The sequence below is a fragment of the Lissotriton helveticus genome, chromosome 8 (assembly GCF_964261635.1).
Source record: "Lissotriton helveticus chromosome 8, aLisHel1.1, whole genome shotgun sequence".
Taxonomy (NCBI): Eukaryota; Metazoa; Chordata; class Amphibia; order Caudata; family Salamandridae; genus Lissotriton; species Lissotriton helveticus.
In genome coordinates, this window is record NC_136069.1 from 1,607,623,843 (window position 1) to 1,607,642,064 (window position 18,222).

General features: G+C 41.9%; 1 protein-coding gene across 2 annotated transcripts in view; it reads right to left on the bottom strand.

The window, feature by feature from the left end:
- LOC144773569 (uncharacterized) overlaps nucleotides 1-13,007 on the bottom strand; it is a 993,958-nt gene extending 980,951 nt beyond the window's left edge. For both annotated transcript variants that reach the window (XM_078658686.1, XM_078658677.1), the window contains exon 1: nucleotides 12,920-13,007. In XM_078658686.1, the coding sequence (XP_078514812.1) occupies nucleotides 12,920-12,968 (49 nt within the window). In that variant the 5' untranslated portion in view covers nucleotides 12,969-13,007. The remainder of the gene's footprint in view (nucleotides 1-12,919) is intronic.
- Nucleotides 13,008-18,222: the final 5,215 nt, after the last annotated feature.

Genomic DNA, 18,222 nt, shown 5'->3' on the forward strand with positions numbered 1-18,222 from the left:
GCCGGTCCAAATTCCAGGTGTAAAAGGAGGAGGGTTATGTGAGAGGTTAGCTACCCCAACATGTAAAAAAAACAATTTTGCTACAGAAATGTCAACCAAAAGACATCCCAGCCTTGGGGAAAGAGGAATGTCCTTCACAGAGAGCTATGATGCCTTGAGGTGAAAGCCAGACATCCTTAGAAGCCACAAAGATGACTAAGAGCATCACCATGGGAACATAGAACATGAGGACTATGTACCAGACATGTAAGACAGCCCAAGTGGCAGTGAAGATGAAAAAATTAAAACTGGTCCTACTTGGCATCAGCGAGACCAGGTGGACACAGCCCAGACAGAAAAGACTGGCTCCAGGCAGAATGCTGCTTTATTCTGGACATGCGCAAGAGAAGACCCAGCACACTCAGGGAGTAGCACTGATGATAACACCAGCATCAGACAGAGCTCTGAATGGGTGGGAAGCTCTCACTTCCAGAATCATCACAGGGACCTTCTGCACAAAGAGTAATGGATCAACACAAATGTAAACTATTGCTATGCAGCCATAAATGACAGCAAAGGAGAAGAAATTATAGTCCATTCTGGAGTAATGCCTTGAGAGAGACTTCACCATACTGATGAGAGACCTCAATGCGAAGATTGGAAGCAGCAACGTTGGGTAAAAAAAGTCATGAGCAACCATAGACTTGGCAACATGAAGGAGATTGGTGAAAGGCTCACAGATCAAGGTTCCCTGAACAGTCTGGTGATAGGCGGTAGTGTATTCCAACACAAGAGAATACACAAGGAAATGTAAGTGTCACCAGACCATTTAAGTGAGAATAAGATTGACCATGTGTGTAATGCCAAGAAGCTCCATAGGTTCCTGTATGATGTGAGAATACTGAGAGGAGCAGATATGGTATCAGACCATCACCATGTAATGGCCAGGCTAAAGCACAAGCTGAAGAAAGCATTGATGGTTTGAACCAGCAAGCCAACACCAGTGATGTAACACCAGAATCCTAAAGGATGCACACAACACCAGTTAATACTCAGTTACCCTCAGTAACAAGTTTCAGGTCCTGCAAGAACTAGCGGACCACAGAGACCCAGTAGATCGAAGATCAAAGAATCAGTGACTGGTCAGGATTACCTGCCAGGAGGTACTGCGTCCCAAGAAATACCACCATAACAAATGGATATCCACTAAGACTCTCCACAAAATCGAAGTGTGAAAGGAAAAGAAAGCTACAAATCTGCACCAGCCGAACATAAGCCATAAGTACTCAAGGCGAGTACATCAAAACCATAAAGGAAGCAAAGAGTAGCTTAACAGCAGACAAGCAAAGATTCATCTAGGGTCTTGCCACAGAAGCCTAGGAAGCAGCAAACCATGGAATTATGAAAGAACTTGATGACATATATATATTTATATTTAAGATTTAGGGAGAGTAACATTCACCCAACTGACATTTTGGGATGGTAGCAATGTCATTTTACTCAGAAGGTCTTACTTGCAGCAAAGGTTATTGGTAGAAAGACTGTATTATATCATGCTAATTTTGGAGAAGAGCCATGTTTTCCTTCTGTTTATGAAACTCATTTGATTTGAGTTTAGTCTTGGAGAATTTGGGAGTTTATTCCAAATCTGGGCTGCTTTCACTTGAATCACCTCCCTCCTTATTTTAACTTTTGAAAACTAGGTACCCAGACCAAGTTTGTTGGGGAAATAACAAGGAAACTGTCCAGCAGCTACTGAGAGCCATAAAGGCCTGTTAAAGACAAAGCTGTGAAGACAATCGAGGCTGAGGAAGGCCAACAACAAAGATGGGTGGAGCACTTTGAAGAATTGCTGAACCAGCTGTACTGCATTTTCTACCAGACATACATCCAGTTGACAAGGACTTGCAAATTGACTGCAACAGGCTAATCAAGGAACAAATGGGAAGACAGCTGGACCTGACAACAATCACTACAAGGCACTAAAGGCAGACATTGAAACATCAGCAGGCATGCTCACCCCCATGTTGGGAAGGATCTGGTAAGAGGGAAAAGTGCCAGTCGACTAGAAGGAGGAATATCTCATCAAGATCCCCCAAAAAGGTAACCCGAGTAACTGCGCAAACTACAGAGGATAACTTTTCTATAAATCCCAGGCAAACAGATGAGGGAACAAATTGATGCTCAGTTGTGAGACCAGCAAGCCAGCTTCCACAGACATAGATCATGCAAATAAATAACAGATTGCAACATTGTGCCTACTCATTGAGCAGTCGATGGAATGGAACACTCTCCCATGTGAATTGTTTTGACTATAAGAATGCATTTGACAGCTTGGGCGGACTGACCCTCTGGAAAATCCTCTACCACTATTGTCTGCCAGATAAACGTATAAGAATCGCCAGCACCTCTTATAATGGAATGACCTTAAAGATAGTTCATGGAGGACAACTCACAGACGTCTTACTAGTGAGAATTGAAGTCTGCCAGTGTTGTTTTTCTTGTCTTTTCTCTTCCTGATAGCCATAGGCTAGATCATGATGACATTCACAGCAAGGAGAAAAAACAGAATCCAGTGGAAACCTTGGATGCAGCTCAACGACTTGGACTTAGTGGACAACATGCCCCTCCTCTCCCATACCTCTCTGCAGATGCAAGAGAAGACCGACAATGTGGCAGCCACATCAGCACAACTTGATCTCCACATCCACAGGGGAACACCAAGTTCATAAAGGCTAACACAGCTAACACCAACTGCAGTCACTCTGGACACTGGACGACATTGAGGCCTTCACCTTCATGGGCAGTGTCATAGACAAGCATGGTGGACCATGATCACATACCTATTGTGACACCCACACGCTTAGTCACAAACCCACTGAGACACTCTTACACTCACTCACTCACACATTCATTTTGAAATGTTACAGGTTACATTTAGAATTTATTTTTTTAAATACTAGAAATGTACTGAAAAAACAAAGGTTACAGGGACGTTAGGGTTAGGAAATATCATTTTTAACACACCATAGAAATTTACTGAAAAGAACGAATTACAGGCATGTTATAGTAAGGTTCAGATTTCATTAGTTCAATCCAGTAAAATTCAACAACTATGCTTACCTCAGCTAACTATACCTTACACCCCACAATGCACTGCTTATGGCCTCACATATTACTTCCCTACTGACATGGTCAGTGACATCATTGATGAAATCACTGATGACATCTCAAATTATATCACTGATGACATCTTCCAAAGAGCCTCTCTCACACCCACTCACGCCCCATGGAATCTCTCATAAACCTACTCTCACAATCTCACAACTGCTCACATACCAATTCACAGACCCATTCCAGTACTCACACAACCAATACCTCAACCCTAGAGCCCCTCATATAACCACACACTCATACTGCCCCTCATATAACCACTAACTTACTCTTACAGACACTAATGCACCCATTCATTCACCAATACAGCTACATACATATCCAGACATTCAGACATTTACACACCCATACATATGCTCTTGCAGCCACTCAAACAAAAATTCAATCACACATACAGTTCATCATACAGCCACTCAATCACTCATAAAGGCACTCACACTTCTGCTTACTTATCAATACAGCTACTAACACAACTACTCACTTATCCATACAACCACTGACGGCTACTAACTCGCCCATACAACCACTCACACATCCACTCTGTCACCCATATAACCACTTACACAGCCATTCAGATACCTATACGACCACTCACACACCGTTGCAGCCACTCATACAGCCTCTAACTCACCCATACAGTCTCTTCCACAGCCACTCACTCTCCAATACAGCTATTCAGTCATCCTTACAGCTATTCTCATACCCACTAACACATCCATACAGCCACTCAGAAACCCATACAGCAACTCCGACATCAACTCACACTCTTTTACAGACAGTCAACCAGCCACTCAGATGAGATATAGAAATAGTATGGCTGATTACTAGGATAGAAGAATAGTATTTTAACTTATGTTGTAGTTTTGTGTATATCCTTAAGTCTCAAAAACATTTATGAAACACTTGCACTCACAGAGTGATTTCATCTGTTAAGTCATCAGTGATGTCATTTGAGATGTAATCAATGATGTCACTGACCATGTTATGAGTTATGTAATATGTGTGGTCATTATGAAGTGTATTATGGGAACGCAAGCTATAGTTAGCTCAGGTAACTATAGCCGCTGCATCTCTATGGTTTTGTACGAGTGAAATCTGAGCCTAACTATAACCTCCCTGCAACCCTTGGTTCTTTCAGTGAATTTCTAAGGTTTTTTATTTCTATTTCCTATTTATAACATCCCTTTAACCTTTTTTCCAGTGAATATGCACTTATAGTTTGCAGCTAGTATTATAGGAAATGCATTTTTTTGTTTCACCAATAACTTTGGCACCTTTTGATGAAACTTTGCAAAAGAAAGTTCAGCTACTAAGCATACCATTTTGGGGAATGAGAAACAAATTGTGTCCCAAAATGCAATTTAGCTATGCAATTTCCAAAGGGCTTTTTAACAGTACCACAACCAAAACAGCTGAATGGGATTGCACCAAATTTGGCAGAAAGTTAGATATTCTTCCAAAAAGGATGCTTTGGTAATTTGGTATGATTCTGTTTAATAGTTTTTGAAAACTTAAGTTCATAATGTATAAATATCTGAACCGTTCGGCTGAAATTCAAAACTTCAAGCCTTCTGATTGGCAGAGAGGGTTTTTTCAGGGCGATCACACTGATTGACTGGCTGCAACATGCATGAAAAGAAATGTTGTAACAGGCATTACAGGAGCCTGTTGTCCTGAAATGTTTGATTAACAAAGAACATAAAGGGGCTGGGTAGGGATATCCCGACCCCTTAGCCTTAGTGGGGAGCTCCGAGAGGGACCCCGGGACTAAAATAAAAATAAATCCTTTTTCTATTTTGGTGTCCAATGGAAGTCCTGTAGGAACCCCACAGAACCACCAAAGTAAAGGTCAGCCCTGTTTTTGTTTACATTTTCCTCGGGTGGGTTGGAATTCTGAAGGCTGTCACATTTTTAAATAAGATTTAAGTGGGTAAGGGGGATGTACAGAGTCTTCTCTCCAAACCAACCATTCGCCCCAGAGACCTCATCCCCTATGACTCAATGCAAATTTAATTTGCTGGTGGATTCCAACCCTAGGTCAGCACAATCTATCTTTTTTCCCTGCCCATGCTTGTGAAATCTCAGTCGTTTTGGTTGTTTAAAACTGTATATTTTTAACTGATATTTTAACATAACTATAAACTCCCTATAACCCTTGTGTCTTTTCTGTGAATATCTATATGTATATTTAATTATTTATCATGAAGTATTATTTAAAATTCATGTCATTATTTTCTTTGTGAGATTGTTTTAGTACTTGTGAGCTGCCTTGTGTATTTCTTTAATGACCTTAGGGCTGGATTGGACTACATTTATTACTGTTTTGCCACTTTTAGGGTTATGGTAACCTTAGATGTGTAGTTCGTTAAGAGCAATGGGGTTAGTCTTTTGTGGGTGGTTGACTGTAGAACCCTGTCTCTTCCTAAACTTATCCTTACTTTTTTGTAAATCCCTCACATTTTGTGTTAGATAATTCCTATTTTCCCATCACTCTACCCCTGCCCCAGATCTAAGTCTGGGTACAGTGCTTCCCGAGCCTGGCATTACCAGGTCTGGTATTTTCATACCAAGGTATCAAGGACCCAGAAACTCTAGTCTCCTCACAATAACCTAGAGTAGTATGTTCCCTGTCAGGGATACTGTTGTATTCTACTTAATGCATATTCCTATGTATGCCTTTACCCACTTCATGCCTTCTAGTGGAATGCCTCTGCACTGTGATGCACCATGGAATGTTGGGTGCTGGTTGAAGATAAGCCACAGTTATGATGGGGCTGAGCTGCCTGCTGGTTGCTCCTGGTGGGGCTTGTTCCAGGCTACTTAACAACTTACAATAAATCTACATGAAATACCTCAACCAGTCTGGAGTCGATTACTACAGATACTCTGGAGCCAGCATCTTTAAAGTACATGAGCAAAGAGAGAGGTGGAGGCTAGAGGCTTGACTAAAAATTGGTCATAATGCTGCCTATTGCTTATCATGTATTCCTGAATTTGTAGACTGTAGATTGATTTTTCACATTATACTTCTGGTTACATACACACATGCATGTGCCAATGTTCTTTACCACTGCCTATTATTGGTGACACCACCAGTTTTCCTTTGGCACCATATGTGTCATGAACACCTTTGCTAGCAATGCCACTGGACGCACACCAGAGAAAGGTGTGGTGGTACTAGAAAGCTTCTGACCAAAGAGGCCCTGCATACATTCGACCAGTAGGGCAGTTGCAGTCTGCCTGCGGCAATTTTCTCCCTGTATACAGGGAAATCCATGTAATACAGAGCCACAGAACCTCTCACACACAGAGCAGCAGGACCAGAGACCAGGGAGCAACAAGACAGAAACCAGAGTTGGCATCTGATAATGCATTAAGACCAGCAATCTTTGTGTACGACTCTTTCATGAAAGGATGTTTCATTGGATATATAATGGCTCAGGAACTTCAAAATAAGTCGCAAGTTATCGGAGATCAGAAATTGGGAATGTACTTTCAAAGTAGGCTGTATTGCCACACGCTCCACCAGATAGACTGACGCCTCACTTTTTCACATAGTTACGGGTGTCATCCAGTATTAAGATCTGTATTCTACCATGTAAAGATGCTAATCTTAGTTTTCTTCTACCCCTCTAAATACTTGGCCTCAGTGTAACTATTTTACACCAGTGTAATTTAACATAATCTCATAAATTTTGCACAGGGGAAAATAATACATAATGCTGGAAGTTATGCCATTATGCCCCTTTGCATGCATGATATTATCACTCAGTGGGAAAAAAAGTATCCCAGGAACATAGCCACTGCACAATCAATCCAACCACCAGCAGTATTTCTTTAATTCAAGCGCCAGTGAAAGCAATTTTGCGTTAATATTTTTACCAGAGTGAACCGTGTGGGTAAATTTTGAGCGTCAAATGCATTTTATTTTATTTCTGTGTTTACACCGAGGGAATTCCATAAAAATGTGAGGCTACTGTACACATGAATGCAACTTCCTCTTCCTGTCCTTAACACTCTCCTTTGTGTTTTCACAGCCCATGGTCATTTTGGATTTAGGTTCTGGAGGAAAAGCATTTCACACCCTTTGTTTGCATCTGCAGTTGTCTCTGTATCATCCAACACTAGTTTTTAATTTGTATTGCATTTATTTGTTACTGCTGGCCTAGGATTTGAACAGGGAGAGTGATGATTTATGATGGAACCCTGCATGTATTTCCCATACATGCCTTTACTCCACAGTCACTACTCTAACTGTGATGTTACCACGCATTACTTTACCACAAAAGTTGTTACAACAACTTACATTAGGGGGGCACTGGACTTTTGAATAGTATAAATTACTATTTCAACTCCAGTCAGTGTATCAGTAGGGAAGGTGTTGTACATAAAATCCAACACTAGTTCAGCAATGGAACAGCTAAAGCAAGTCATTGTAAAGAGTTTTGTGGTAAAGGAATGTGTGATAACATTGCAGTCAGGGTAGTGACTGGGGAGAAAAGGCAGTTTGTGATTTTTCCTGTTGGGTAAAGGATGTTTCCCGGCAGGACTGAGTGAAATTAAGGTACGATGGACATTTTGGGGTTTTGGATGCCTGAAGTTATTAATGATTACACATTTTACTTGTGTTTTGGTGAAACACCCAGGGGCATATTTACAAGCCCCTATATCCCCCAAAACATCATTTTCCGCGACATTGTGGTAGTGATAAGGGCTTCACCTTATTTACAAGGAGTGTTAAGCCACTTATTGTGGCCTAACGCTGCCTTCTAAATACGGCTCCCTTTCATGCTATACTTATTGTGAAAGTGGAGGGCAATGGGTGTTGTGGTGGACGTTCCACCGCAACACCCATTTATTTTGACGCTGCCCATATTTACAAAGGTGGCATACTTTTTGGGGCAGCTCCAAAATTAAGACCTGGGTAAACCAGTTTTTTTCCTGGTGCAATAAGGAGAAATGTTGCTATTATTGAGGAGCCACATGTACCATGCAAAGGAGGGATGACAAATAGAAGCATAGGGGTGCATTAAGGAGACGAAAAAGTGAAAATAAAGTTAAAAAATGTGAAGTGGACAGGAATAGAATGAATATGGTTTGATTAGAGAAGACAGCTACAAAAGAGCATGGTGGATTCTGAGAACAGCTTACTGTTCAAAAACGATGTGCACCTGTTCCAACCATCATGCTGGTTTGCATGCTATTATTTGTTTTAGTATGAAATGCTTATTTGTGCCATTTTTGTGCATGAGACCCCAGGATCAGTATTTCACATAAATTGCCAATTTTGTATTTCATCTGATTATACTAGTAGCGATTGTGCAATATAGTAACTCACACCCACTCACTTACCTCTACACACAATACAATATATATGTAGGCCCTCATTTATGTGGATTTGGTGTGCTGCCCCATACCAAAGTAAAAGGGCAAGAATGCACCATATTTATGCAATATGTTGCATCCATGTAATTCCCACCTGTGCTGTTGCAATTTCTGCAGCTTAGCACCCATGCAGGCACCCTTGTACCTTAGTGAAAGCGGGCCTGTGTTGTCGGCAGGATTGTTTTTGCACAGGAAGTGGCCCTTTAATGCAGAGAAACAATCCTAATAGGCAGTATCCTCTTTCTATGTGTGCTCCATAATGCAGCAAACGTAAAAGGAGGACAAAAGCACTTTTTAAAATCATCCGGGATTTATCTGGTTCATCCTGCCAACCAAAAGCACCCTCCCTAGACTCTGCACAGTGCAATGCTCTGGCAGAATTCTTTCAAAATAAATCGACAAAATCTATGAGGAGTTCAAAGACCCAAATAGTCCTCCATCAGTCCCGAACTCCCCGGAAAGCTTGTCCAAATCAGGAAAAGTTATTAATCACCCCGTCTCAGCCACTCACCCCCAGCTTCTAACCAACTGGGTCCCCCTGAACTTGCTTTCATTACACGAAATTATAAAAACTATTAAGTCTGGCTCTCCCCTTGACCCTTTCCCCCCCCAAATCCTTCCTTCACTTGACACCCCTTCCCTCACGCTCATTTTAGAGCTTCTGAACAGTTCTTTGAGAGAGGCTGAAGTCCCTAAAGCTTGGAAACATGCCATGGTCTCACCTCTTCCAAAGAAATCTACCGCAGATCCAAACGACCCCTCTAATTTCCGTCCAATCTCGCTGTTGCCCCTTTTCTCCAAAATTTTGGAGAAACATATTGTCTCCCAACTCACTCACTTCACAGAATCCAATCACCTTCTTCACACATCCCAATCCGGTTTTAGGACAGGTTTTTCAACGGAATCCACCTTACTTGGTGTCTCTGAAACCATACGTCGGCAAGTGGATGAAGGGGAGACCGTGGCACTTATATTACTCGACTTAAGTGCCGCATTTGACACGGTCTCCCACACCATCCTCCTTAACACCTTGCAAACCTATGGTATCACAGGACCAGCACTGGCTTGGCTTAGTAGTTTTCTCTCTGAGAGAACTTTTCAAGTATTTTCGGCCACATCCTCTTCTCAACCCCATAATCAACCTTATGGGGTTCCCCAGGGCTCGATACTCAGCCCTTTATTATTTAATTTATACGTCAGTCCCCTTGCCCGTTTAGCCGAACAATCTGGGTTGACAATTTACTCATACGCTGACGACACCCAGATTGTTTACTCACTCTCGGCAAATGCACATTCCAACCCATCTTCCCTCCATTTGGGCCTCTCCAACATTGCCAATTGGATGTTTGAGAATAAGCTAAAACTCAATGGAGGAAAGACGGAATTACTTTTATTTGGAAAACAAACCTCCTTGTGGGGCCCACAACATTGGCCCTCTCAGATGGGGCCGACACCCACCCCCTCTACCAATGCTCGCAACCTGGGCATCATTTTTGATGAAAACCTATCTATGAAACAGCAAACGGTCAGAGTGGCAGCTACGTGTTTTACCATACTCAAGTGGCTAAGGAAAATCAGGTGGATGCTCCCCCAGAATACACTAAAAACTGTAGTCCAAGCTCTAATTACTTCTAGGCTGGACTACGGCAACATCTTATACCTGGGAGTATGCAAGGATGTTACCAAGAAACTCCAAACAGTGCAAAATGAAGCTGTGAGACTGATATGCATGTTACCAAAAAGATCCTCTACGTCATCTGGTCTCCGGAGTCTCCATTGGCTCCGGATTGAACAACGAGCAAAATTTAAAGCTCTATGTTTCATGCATAGAATTAAGGCCGGTAAGGCCCCTGCATATTTGAGCTCCTTGGTTAAACAATACGTCCCTACTAGAACTCTACGCTCCTCGACTCAACATAAGTTCCAGGTACCCAGGATCAATCGAGTTAGACAAGGAGGTCGCTCTTTTTCCTATCTGGCCCCCTTGTTATGGAACTCCCTTCCAATCCAACTCCGCACAAATGAATGCTATTTGCAATTCCGTAAGAACCTGAAGACATGGTTGTTTAACCAATAACTAAACTTCATCTGCTCAACTGTCCCTTTCCCCTTGTTACCTGTTTCAGCCTCTTTCTTAGCGCCGGGAAACCTTAGGGTAGCTGTTGCGCTCTATAAAAATAAATATAATAATAATAATAATAATAATAATAAACAAGGAGAAATAGAGTAATTTCCCCTCATTACTCTTCACATTGGGAGGCATAAGGATTTGGCACTTCCCCTGGTTTGCAAGGTCTTGTAAATCTGGGGAAGTATCAAAATCCATGGGTGTTGCATGTGAACACCCACAGCACTGCCCATGAAATGCCTCCAGGGCCCAGAGTAAGGCAATGCAGTAATTTGCTCTGATTTGCCTTTCTTCATATCTATGAGGTAATTCACAGCTAAGCATAGGGGCTTTGTGTGGCTTCATAGATATGATTTTGTAGTCTGCACCGCTGGAGCATCACAAAAAGTGTTTTTGAGATGCATTATCATTTTTGTTATTTTCGAAATTTAAGAAATTGCAAAATTGCGATTTCTTAAATTGCGATTGCATTTAAGGAATCTCAAATTGAGATTCCTTAAATGTAATGCATCAAACTTTAAAAATTTGCGAATTCGCAAATAAGAAGAGCAAATTACCATGAAGTTGACCTTCATGGTAATTTGCAAAAACTTTGAAAAATGCACTAAAGTGCATTTTTCAAAGTTCCATTTTACAGTGTGCAAAATGTACTTCTAAGCAGATTTCAGGGGCACCCCTGCACCCTTGAAATTGCATTCTTGATTTGCGAATTTCTAATTGTGAATTGCAAATTAAGAATCTCTTTCCATTTATTCCTATGGGCCTCTAGGCCCATAGGAATGGATGGGGAGGTATTCCTTAATTGCGATTCTCAATTAGATAATCGCAATTAAGGAATTTTAAGAAATCGCTATTTTTTCAGCAATTTCTTGATGCATTGCAGTTTGCAATTCCTTAGTTACGATTCTTTATTTTTAGCAATTAAGGAATCGCAACCTGCAATATTGATGCATGTGCCAGTATGTGTCTTCCTTTATATACAAAGAAATCTAAATAAAATGGATAAAACAATTCCATATAAAAGATAGGGGCAGGTGCCTTTCTGCAAAAGTATCTGGTTCTGTCTCTTCTAAAATTAAATTTACTTCACCCAATCTACCTCTTTTGGAAATCACATTCTAAAGAACTTCACAAAGCAAAACGTATATTTATGACATCTTTTTACCTCTGGATGTACCTCGAAAGATTCTACAAAACAAAAAATAGGAAGCAGAAAAAAGGAAAGTTAATCAATATTGCAGTTATTAATATATGGATTCCTTATTGATAACACTATCATCAGCAGAATTAATCACACCATCTCAAAGGTATGTCCTCTCAACCTTCGTAATCCTTCATGCCTAACTACTATTAAGCGACATTCAGAGCTAAAGTTTGGTTCCCTGCCACATGCTGGCGGCTTGTTTATAGATACATTCCACAAATAAATGTAACCACCAATTGTTGCCCTCATATAGAAAACCCATGAATAGATTGGATTCTGGAGAGATTAGAAATGGTAAGCAACACAAAAGACATCTGCCTGCAAAGAATCTATTTTAGTTCATCTTGGAAATATTTTACAATTTCTTTTGTTGTTATCATTTTACTAATGACAATTTCGTTCATGTCAATGTTGTGTGGTATCTCTTCTTGTGCTATGTTATATTGTATTGTAATGATATTTCCAGTGCAAATTTACAAACCTACTGATGCTGTACAGAGTGATCTCTTGGTATTTTAATAAAATACTTTTTACTCTAGTTAAGTCTCTGGCCCAAGGCCCATCGCAGGCCCTATTAGACCCAAGCAGGAAAGATACCACTGAAAAAAACACTCTCAATCTTCTGCCCTTCACCTGATTGCTCCACAAGGAGGAGGGAAAATTTAAATAACAGATGATCGTGATAACCTCCAACTAAAGAAAATCCACAAATATGTCTGCTCTGAGTCTTAAAAGCCTGAGGAAAGGGGTAGGTTAGAAATGCAGTTAATGTGCTTTAATGTGGAGGGTTGTTGCTTTACAGCTTACTGTTATGGCTTAATTTTCCTAGAATGTTGTTGTAAATACACTTAGAAATGCAAGGAAAATATACACAATTAGATCACCGACTAAACCCACATTCATTTGTAAATACATTTGCAATGAACAGATTTTTGTAAAAGCATCATACAGGCATTTTCCTACAAAAGAACTGAAACTTCCTCTCCTACCCTATGAAAAGATGTTTATTAATCTACCTCATGTATAAAGGTAACTGAATATAAACTTACCAGTGCAGGAGATAAACGTCAGAACAATGAGGACAACAAATAGCTTCATGATGAAAGAGATGTTTGAGCCTGTTTCTGCAATACTCAGCTCAGTCTCAGGTGAATGTACACATACAGAGCTCCTATAATTATATAGAACCTAGCAGCCTATGTTCCTCCCTCAGTCATATGACAGGTCCATCTTCAATATTAACAATACTTTCTACATTATTTGCTCAGAAACCACTGTTCAGACCACATCAGCTTTCAGACCCATGTGATGTGGAAAATGAATCACTGTACCAGACAGGCTCCAAAGTAATGAAAGTTAAAAAATAAAGTCACTATTTGCTTTGAAAGTAAATCAATAGCTATGTTCATGCATACATAACCCTCACTCCCATATTAAAAATGTACATTGATTTTCCTTCTGTTTAAATCTTCTTTGGGGAATATCTTGAGTATTCACAGTGCAGCATGTGGGTTAGTGTGGATCATGGATGACATTCTTCCAGGGATGTGTTGAGGCACACATTCATATGTTATAGGGGAGGAACATATATAGTCTGTTCTTGTCACAGCTATACCTGATGGATGCATATGAATGTACATTTTGTACAGTAAAGAACTAAAGACACTTTATTATTTACAAATCAAATAGAACTGTTTCCTTGATGCTGATTCTTGCTTTAATCATTTCTCACTCAATGGCACTCACTGTCTATCATACTTCAGGATGAAACACTGAATATGATAACTGAACATCTAGCATAGTCCTTCAACATGTGCATAACACTTGTATGCATCCATGGTGATGTCTAACTCGATGTATAGACGACTTTGTCTTTGTTGCTTTGAATAGCCTGAAACCCCTGGGGCTACCTGACACTGAATGCTGTAACCAGTTGGTGATTTGGTGATAACACACTGCATCTGATAATACTGATTATTGATATGGCAGTGTAGTGCTTGTAGTATAGATTGTAATAAATCCATTGCAGTCACCAACCATTTGTCCTTTCTTCCCTTAAATGTTAATGCCCTTACACACTGTATAATGAACAAGCATTTGCAATGCAATAGGTCTCGCATTTGCGACAGTTGGAGCTATTGGCATTGTAAATGACAGTGCCTATTTTTATGTTTTGAAACCTGAAAGCGGTGCTTAAACACCCACTTTGTACTTATAAACGTTGCTTAATAGAAGCAAGGCTGACAGTAACTGTGCTTCTTTTACTGCCAGCCTTGCTTCTCGTAAGCAACAATTACAACTTATAGTACAAAGTGCGTGTTTAGGCACCGCTTGCACGTTTTCAAAACATAAATAAAAGGCACTGTCATTTACAATGCCAATAGCTCAAATGTTTGCAAATGAGAGACCTATTGCACTGCAAAGGCTTGTTTTTCTAGTCCCTGAGTATAACACCGAGGCATCAGTGAGCATGGAAGTTGCCTTAATAGCATAAAGCTGCAGTCCTTGCTGAGGTATATGGGGAACGCTTTGGGTGTAGTGTAGTAACATTTGCAGTCTTGGGTTATGGTAATGTGATTTAAATAAGCAAGCACAGGGGAAAGAGGAAAGGGTGGTAGTGAGGAGCCGAGAGAGAGAGCCCAAGATATGTAAAGGAGTATTGGGGGATTGGGAATCAACCTTGGGACCGGCTTAAGACCTGGGGTTTAGTACTTCAGACACGGATCCTGTAATTCTGATCCAATCACTACACCTCCCTAACTTCTAAAATGCAGAGCAGTAGTTCTGTCACTTTAAGAGGGTAGGTAGAACCAGGCACACTACTTTCGGCCAAACACACACAAAACCATTTGGCAATAAAAAAAAAAAATACACTTCGCATTAAAACACAGCCATCGCTTTTCGTTGCTTTCTTTGCTCTGGCACAAGCCTCTGCTCTATTTGTTACAAGTTACTCCAAATACATAGGTAACAAGGAAGGAGTGTGAAGAGAGCAGAGTGAGGCTCAAGGACGGAGAGTGAGGAGAAGAGCAGCTTGAGGTACAAGGATCGAGAATGAGGAGGAGAAGAAAATGTCTCAAACAGTCACGCGCCATTGAGTCACAGTTTGTCTTCCTGCGGTAACGTCAAACATTGCATTTATGCGGTAACATCAAACATTGTTTTTATGCGGTGACATCAAACGTAAGCCTCACTTCTATAATAAAATCTGCTGGGTTCTGTTTCTTTTCAGAATCCCTGTGCAGCAGACAGAAGTGTAAATAAGACCTCAGTTTCTCCCCCACCTTCAACACTTAATTACACGTGTACACACAAGCAGAGGGGGAGTTCACAAGAAATGCTAATGAACGTGGGTTTCCCCCTCGGTGAATGCATTTATCACCCCCTGGGCATTAGCAGCGCCGGCTTCTGGGCTGGAGAAGGGGACTTGGGCCAGGGATGTGTAATCGGCACAAGGTATAGATTATTAGGCCTCCCTGGCGACTAATTGACAAATGTTGGTGTGAGAAGACGAGAGAAAGTGCAACCATTAATGTTACTTTCTTATAACAATACTTTAAAAAGCGCTGAGTCCGTCAGATTGCTGCCCTCGCATCATAGGATCTCCGTAACCTAGAAAGTATAGACAATCTTTTGTGTTTATATTTATTAAATCGGTACGAGATCGGGGAACTGAACCGAAAGCATTTGGATCTAGGGAGCACAAGGCTTGGGGAGCAGGTAAACACTGCCAGTGTGACACTTCAGGGTAACTCCAAGGGTGCAGCTACCATTGATGCAGCAGGTACAGTGCCACCGGGGCAATGGAAACCCTGATTAATGCTGCAATTTTCTACCCCTTCAGCAGTCAAAGGGGACACTTTCCTTCCTTGCAGGGCCCAGGACATCTTTGCCGCGCTACTGGTAACCTCTGATATTTATTAACACCAGGCATGGAATGCACCAGCGGTAACTCGCTTAACACCGCTGCATTCTGCAGTAATGATGGCGGTAATGGTACCACTGCTGCCGCCAGAAGCGCTTAAGGAGGAGTAAAGTTCCTACTGGCCCTTACTGCCATGGACAGTGCTTTGTTTCTGTCCTGTGAGGTGTGCCTTAAAGAGCAGAGCAAGAAATACACTCACAAGAGGTACGCGTCACTGCAGTGCAGCGCCGAGAAGCAGGACAGGTAGCACAAGTTTAATTGTTGTAGTGCTGCTGGGCACCGCAGCTGTATACGTCTGTAACCATCAAAGGGTAAATATTACAGCACTGCAGCACTGAGAAGCACGACTGGCGGCGCAAGATTGATCGGTGCACTGCTGCAATGTAGTGCTGTAGTATTACTGTGTAACCATTAAACAGTAAACATCACATCACAGCAGTGCATGAGATGCCCTACTGCAGTGCTGCACTGCAGCAGTATAACTGTGTAACAATCAAAGGGTTAATTTTAAATATCATCAGTGCAGCGCCGATAAACATGACTGGTAGCACAAGGTTAACTGTTACAGTGCTACGGTGCGTAACTATCAAAGGGTTAAATATAGGCAGTGCAGCACCGAGAAATACAACTAGTAGCACAAGATTAATCGCTGCAGTGCAGTAGTAGAACTGTCTTCCTGAAAGTTAAACATCTGTTGTGCAGCGCAGAGAAGGACGGCTGGTAGGATACGGTTAGAAGCGCTGCCGCGCAGAAGTATAACTGGGCAACCATCAAAAGGTAAACAACACAGCAGTACAGCGCAGAGAAGCGTGACTGGCAACACAAGGTTAACCACTGCAGGGCTGCAGTGCAGTGCAGCAGTTTAACTGTGTAACCAAAGGGTTAAATATCATCAGTTCAGCGCCGAGAAGCACGATTAGTAGTGCACGGTTAACCGCTGCAGTGCAGTGCGGCAGCAGTGTCCTCCTGAAAGAGTTAAATATCAGCTGTGCAGCGCAGAGAAGTACGACTGGTAGCACACGGTTAATTACTAATGCCCTACAGTGCAGTGTAGCACTACAACTGTGAAATCATCAAAAGTTTAAATATAGTAAAGCAGTAACGTTTACTAATGGCATAAAAGTGTAGTGCGTCTTATGCTGCGGCGTACATTGGTAAATAATCCCACAATGAGAGTAATTAGCAGTCCAGTGTAGCGCAACGATGCAGAGACACTTAAATACCTACCGATGAAGCCTCACAAAGTTGCCAAATCGGAACAAGCTGTTGCCATGCCATTGCGTGAATGAACAAAAACAAGCAAAACAGAAAGCAACTTTACATCTGGCCCGGGGAGGAGACCTTGGAGGATGAAGGCTGCCCGCACATGCGCAGTACCTGCAACTTTTGTGTGCCCTCCGGTTCCTGCCCAGTGGTGGTGTGTGCAGCCGTGGCAAGCAGTGCCTGTCCCCTTTCGGGGCTCCCGTGGTGAAGAGAGAGCCCCGGCGCCAGAGAGGAAGACCGGCACATAGCAGTGCAGGGCTCCCATGCCTATGCAGAGAGACCCGCGTCATGCAGCCAGAAGTGTAGAGGAGCTGAAGTGCTCTGGCTGCAGCCAGCCAACGTTCAGGAGAATCCCCCCCAAACCGGGTGAGTGGGGGATTCTCAATTTGTGCCGATGACGGCACAGTATCAATGTTTATTTCCTGAGCGCACCTGCCATTGCAGGCCACTCCAACGATGGGGCGAAAGTGAGGGGTGAAAGTGAAACTGCATGCTGGTTTGCCTGGGAAGCGGGACAAGAGATGTGCGCCTGCCTGTACGTGCGTGTCCACAGACCCCAATCACCTGCACATGCCCCTGTCTGTACCACTTGAGAGGCAAGTCGCTGACAATAAGTCTTGCTGGCGACAGCACTTTGCGCTGCATCGCCAGGTGCAAGACCAAAAAAGGAGGTCCACATGTTTCGAGGTGCCAGACACTCTGATATAGTTATTGTGAGAAATATGGTTGTTGGTTTAGGGATGTGTGATCCCTTCTCAAGCAAATGCCACAATCCTTGTCAGGGTGAACTACAAATAGTCAATATATTAACCTGTGCTTATCCCTCTGGTGGCTTGGCACAAAAGCAGTCAGGCTTAAACTAAAGGTAATGTGTAAAGTATTTAGCCGGCACTCAAACAGTAATAAAGTGAAAAAGCCACGAAAGAAAAATCACACACCAATTTAGAAAAAATAAATGACAATGTAATAAATTACACAAAAAAGACAAAGATCCAGTCAGTATTAGTGAAAGTTAGTGCCACCCACAAACATTTAGTCGCATGAGACTGGGAAAAAGTCAAACATTATGGCGACCATGATGGAATGTGGTTCAGTAACACAAAATGGGTTGGCCCAGTCTCTGATTATCTTTGGACTTGAATAAAATTGCAGAGGAAAATATAC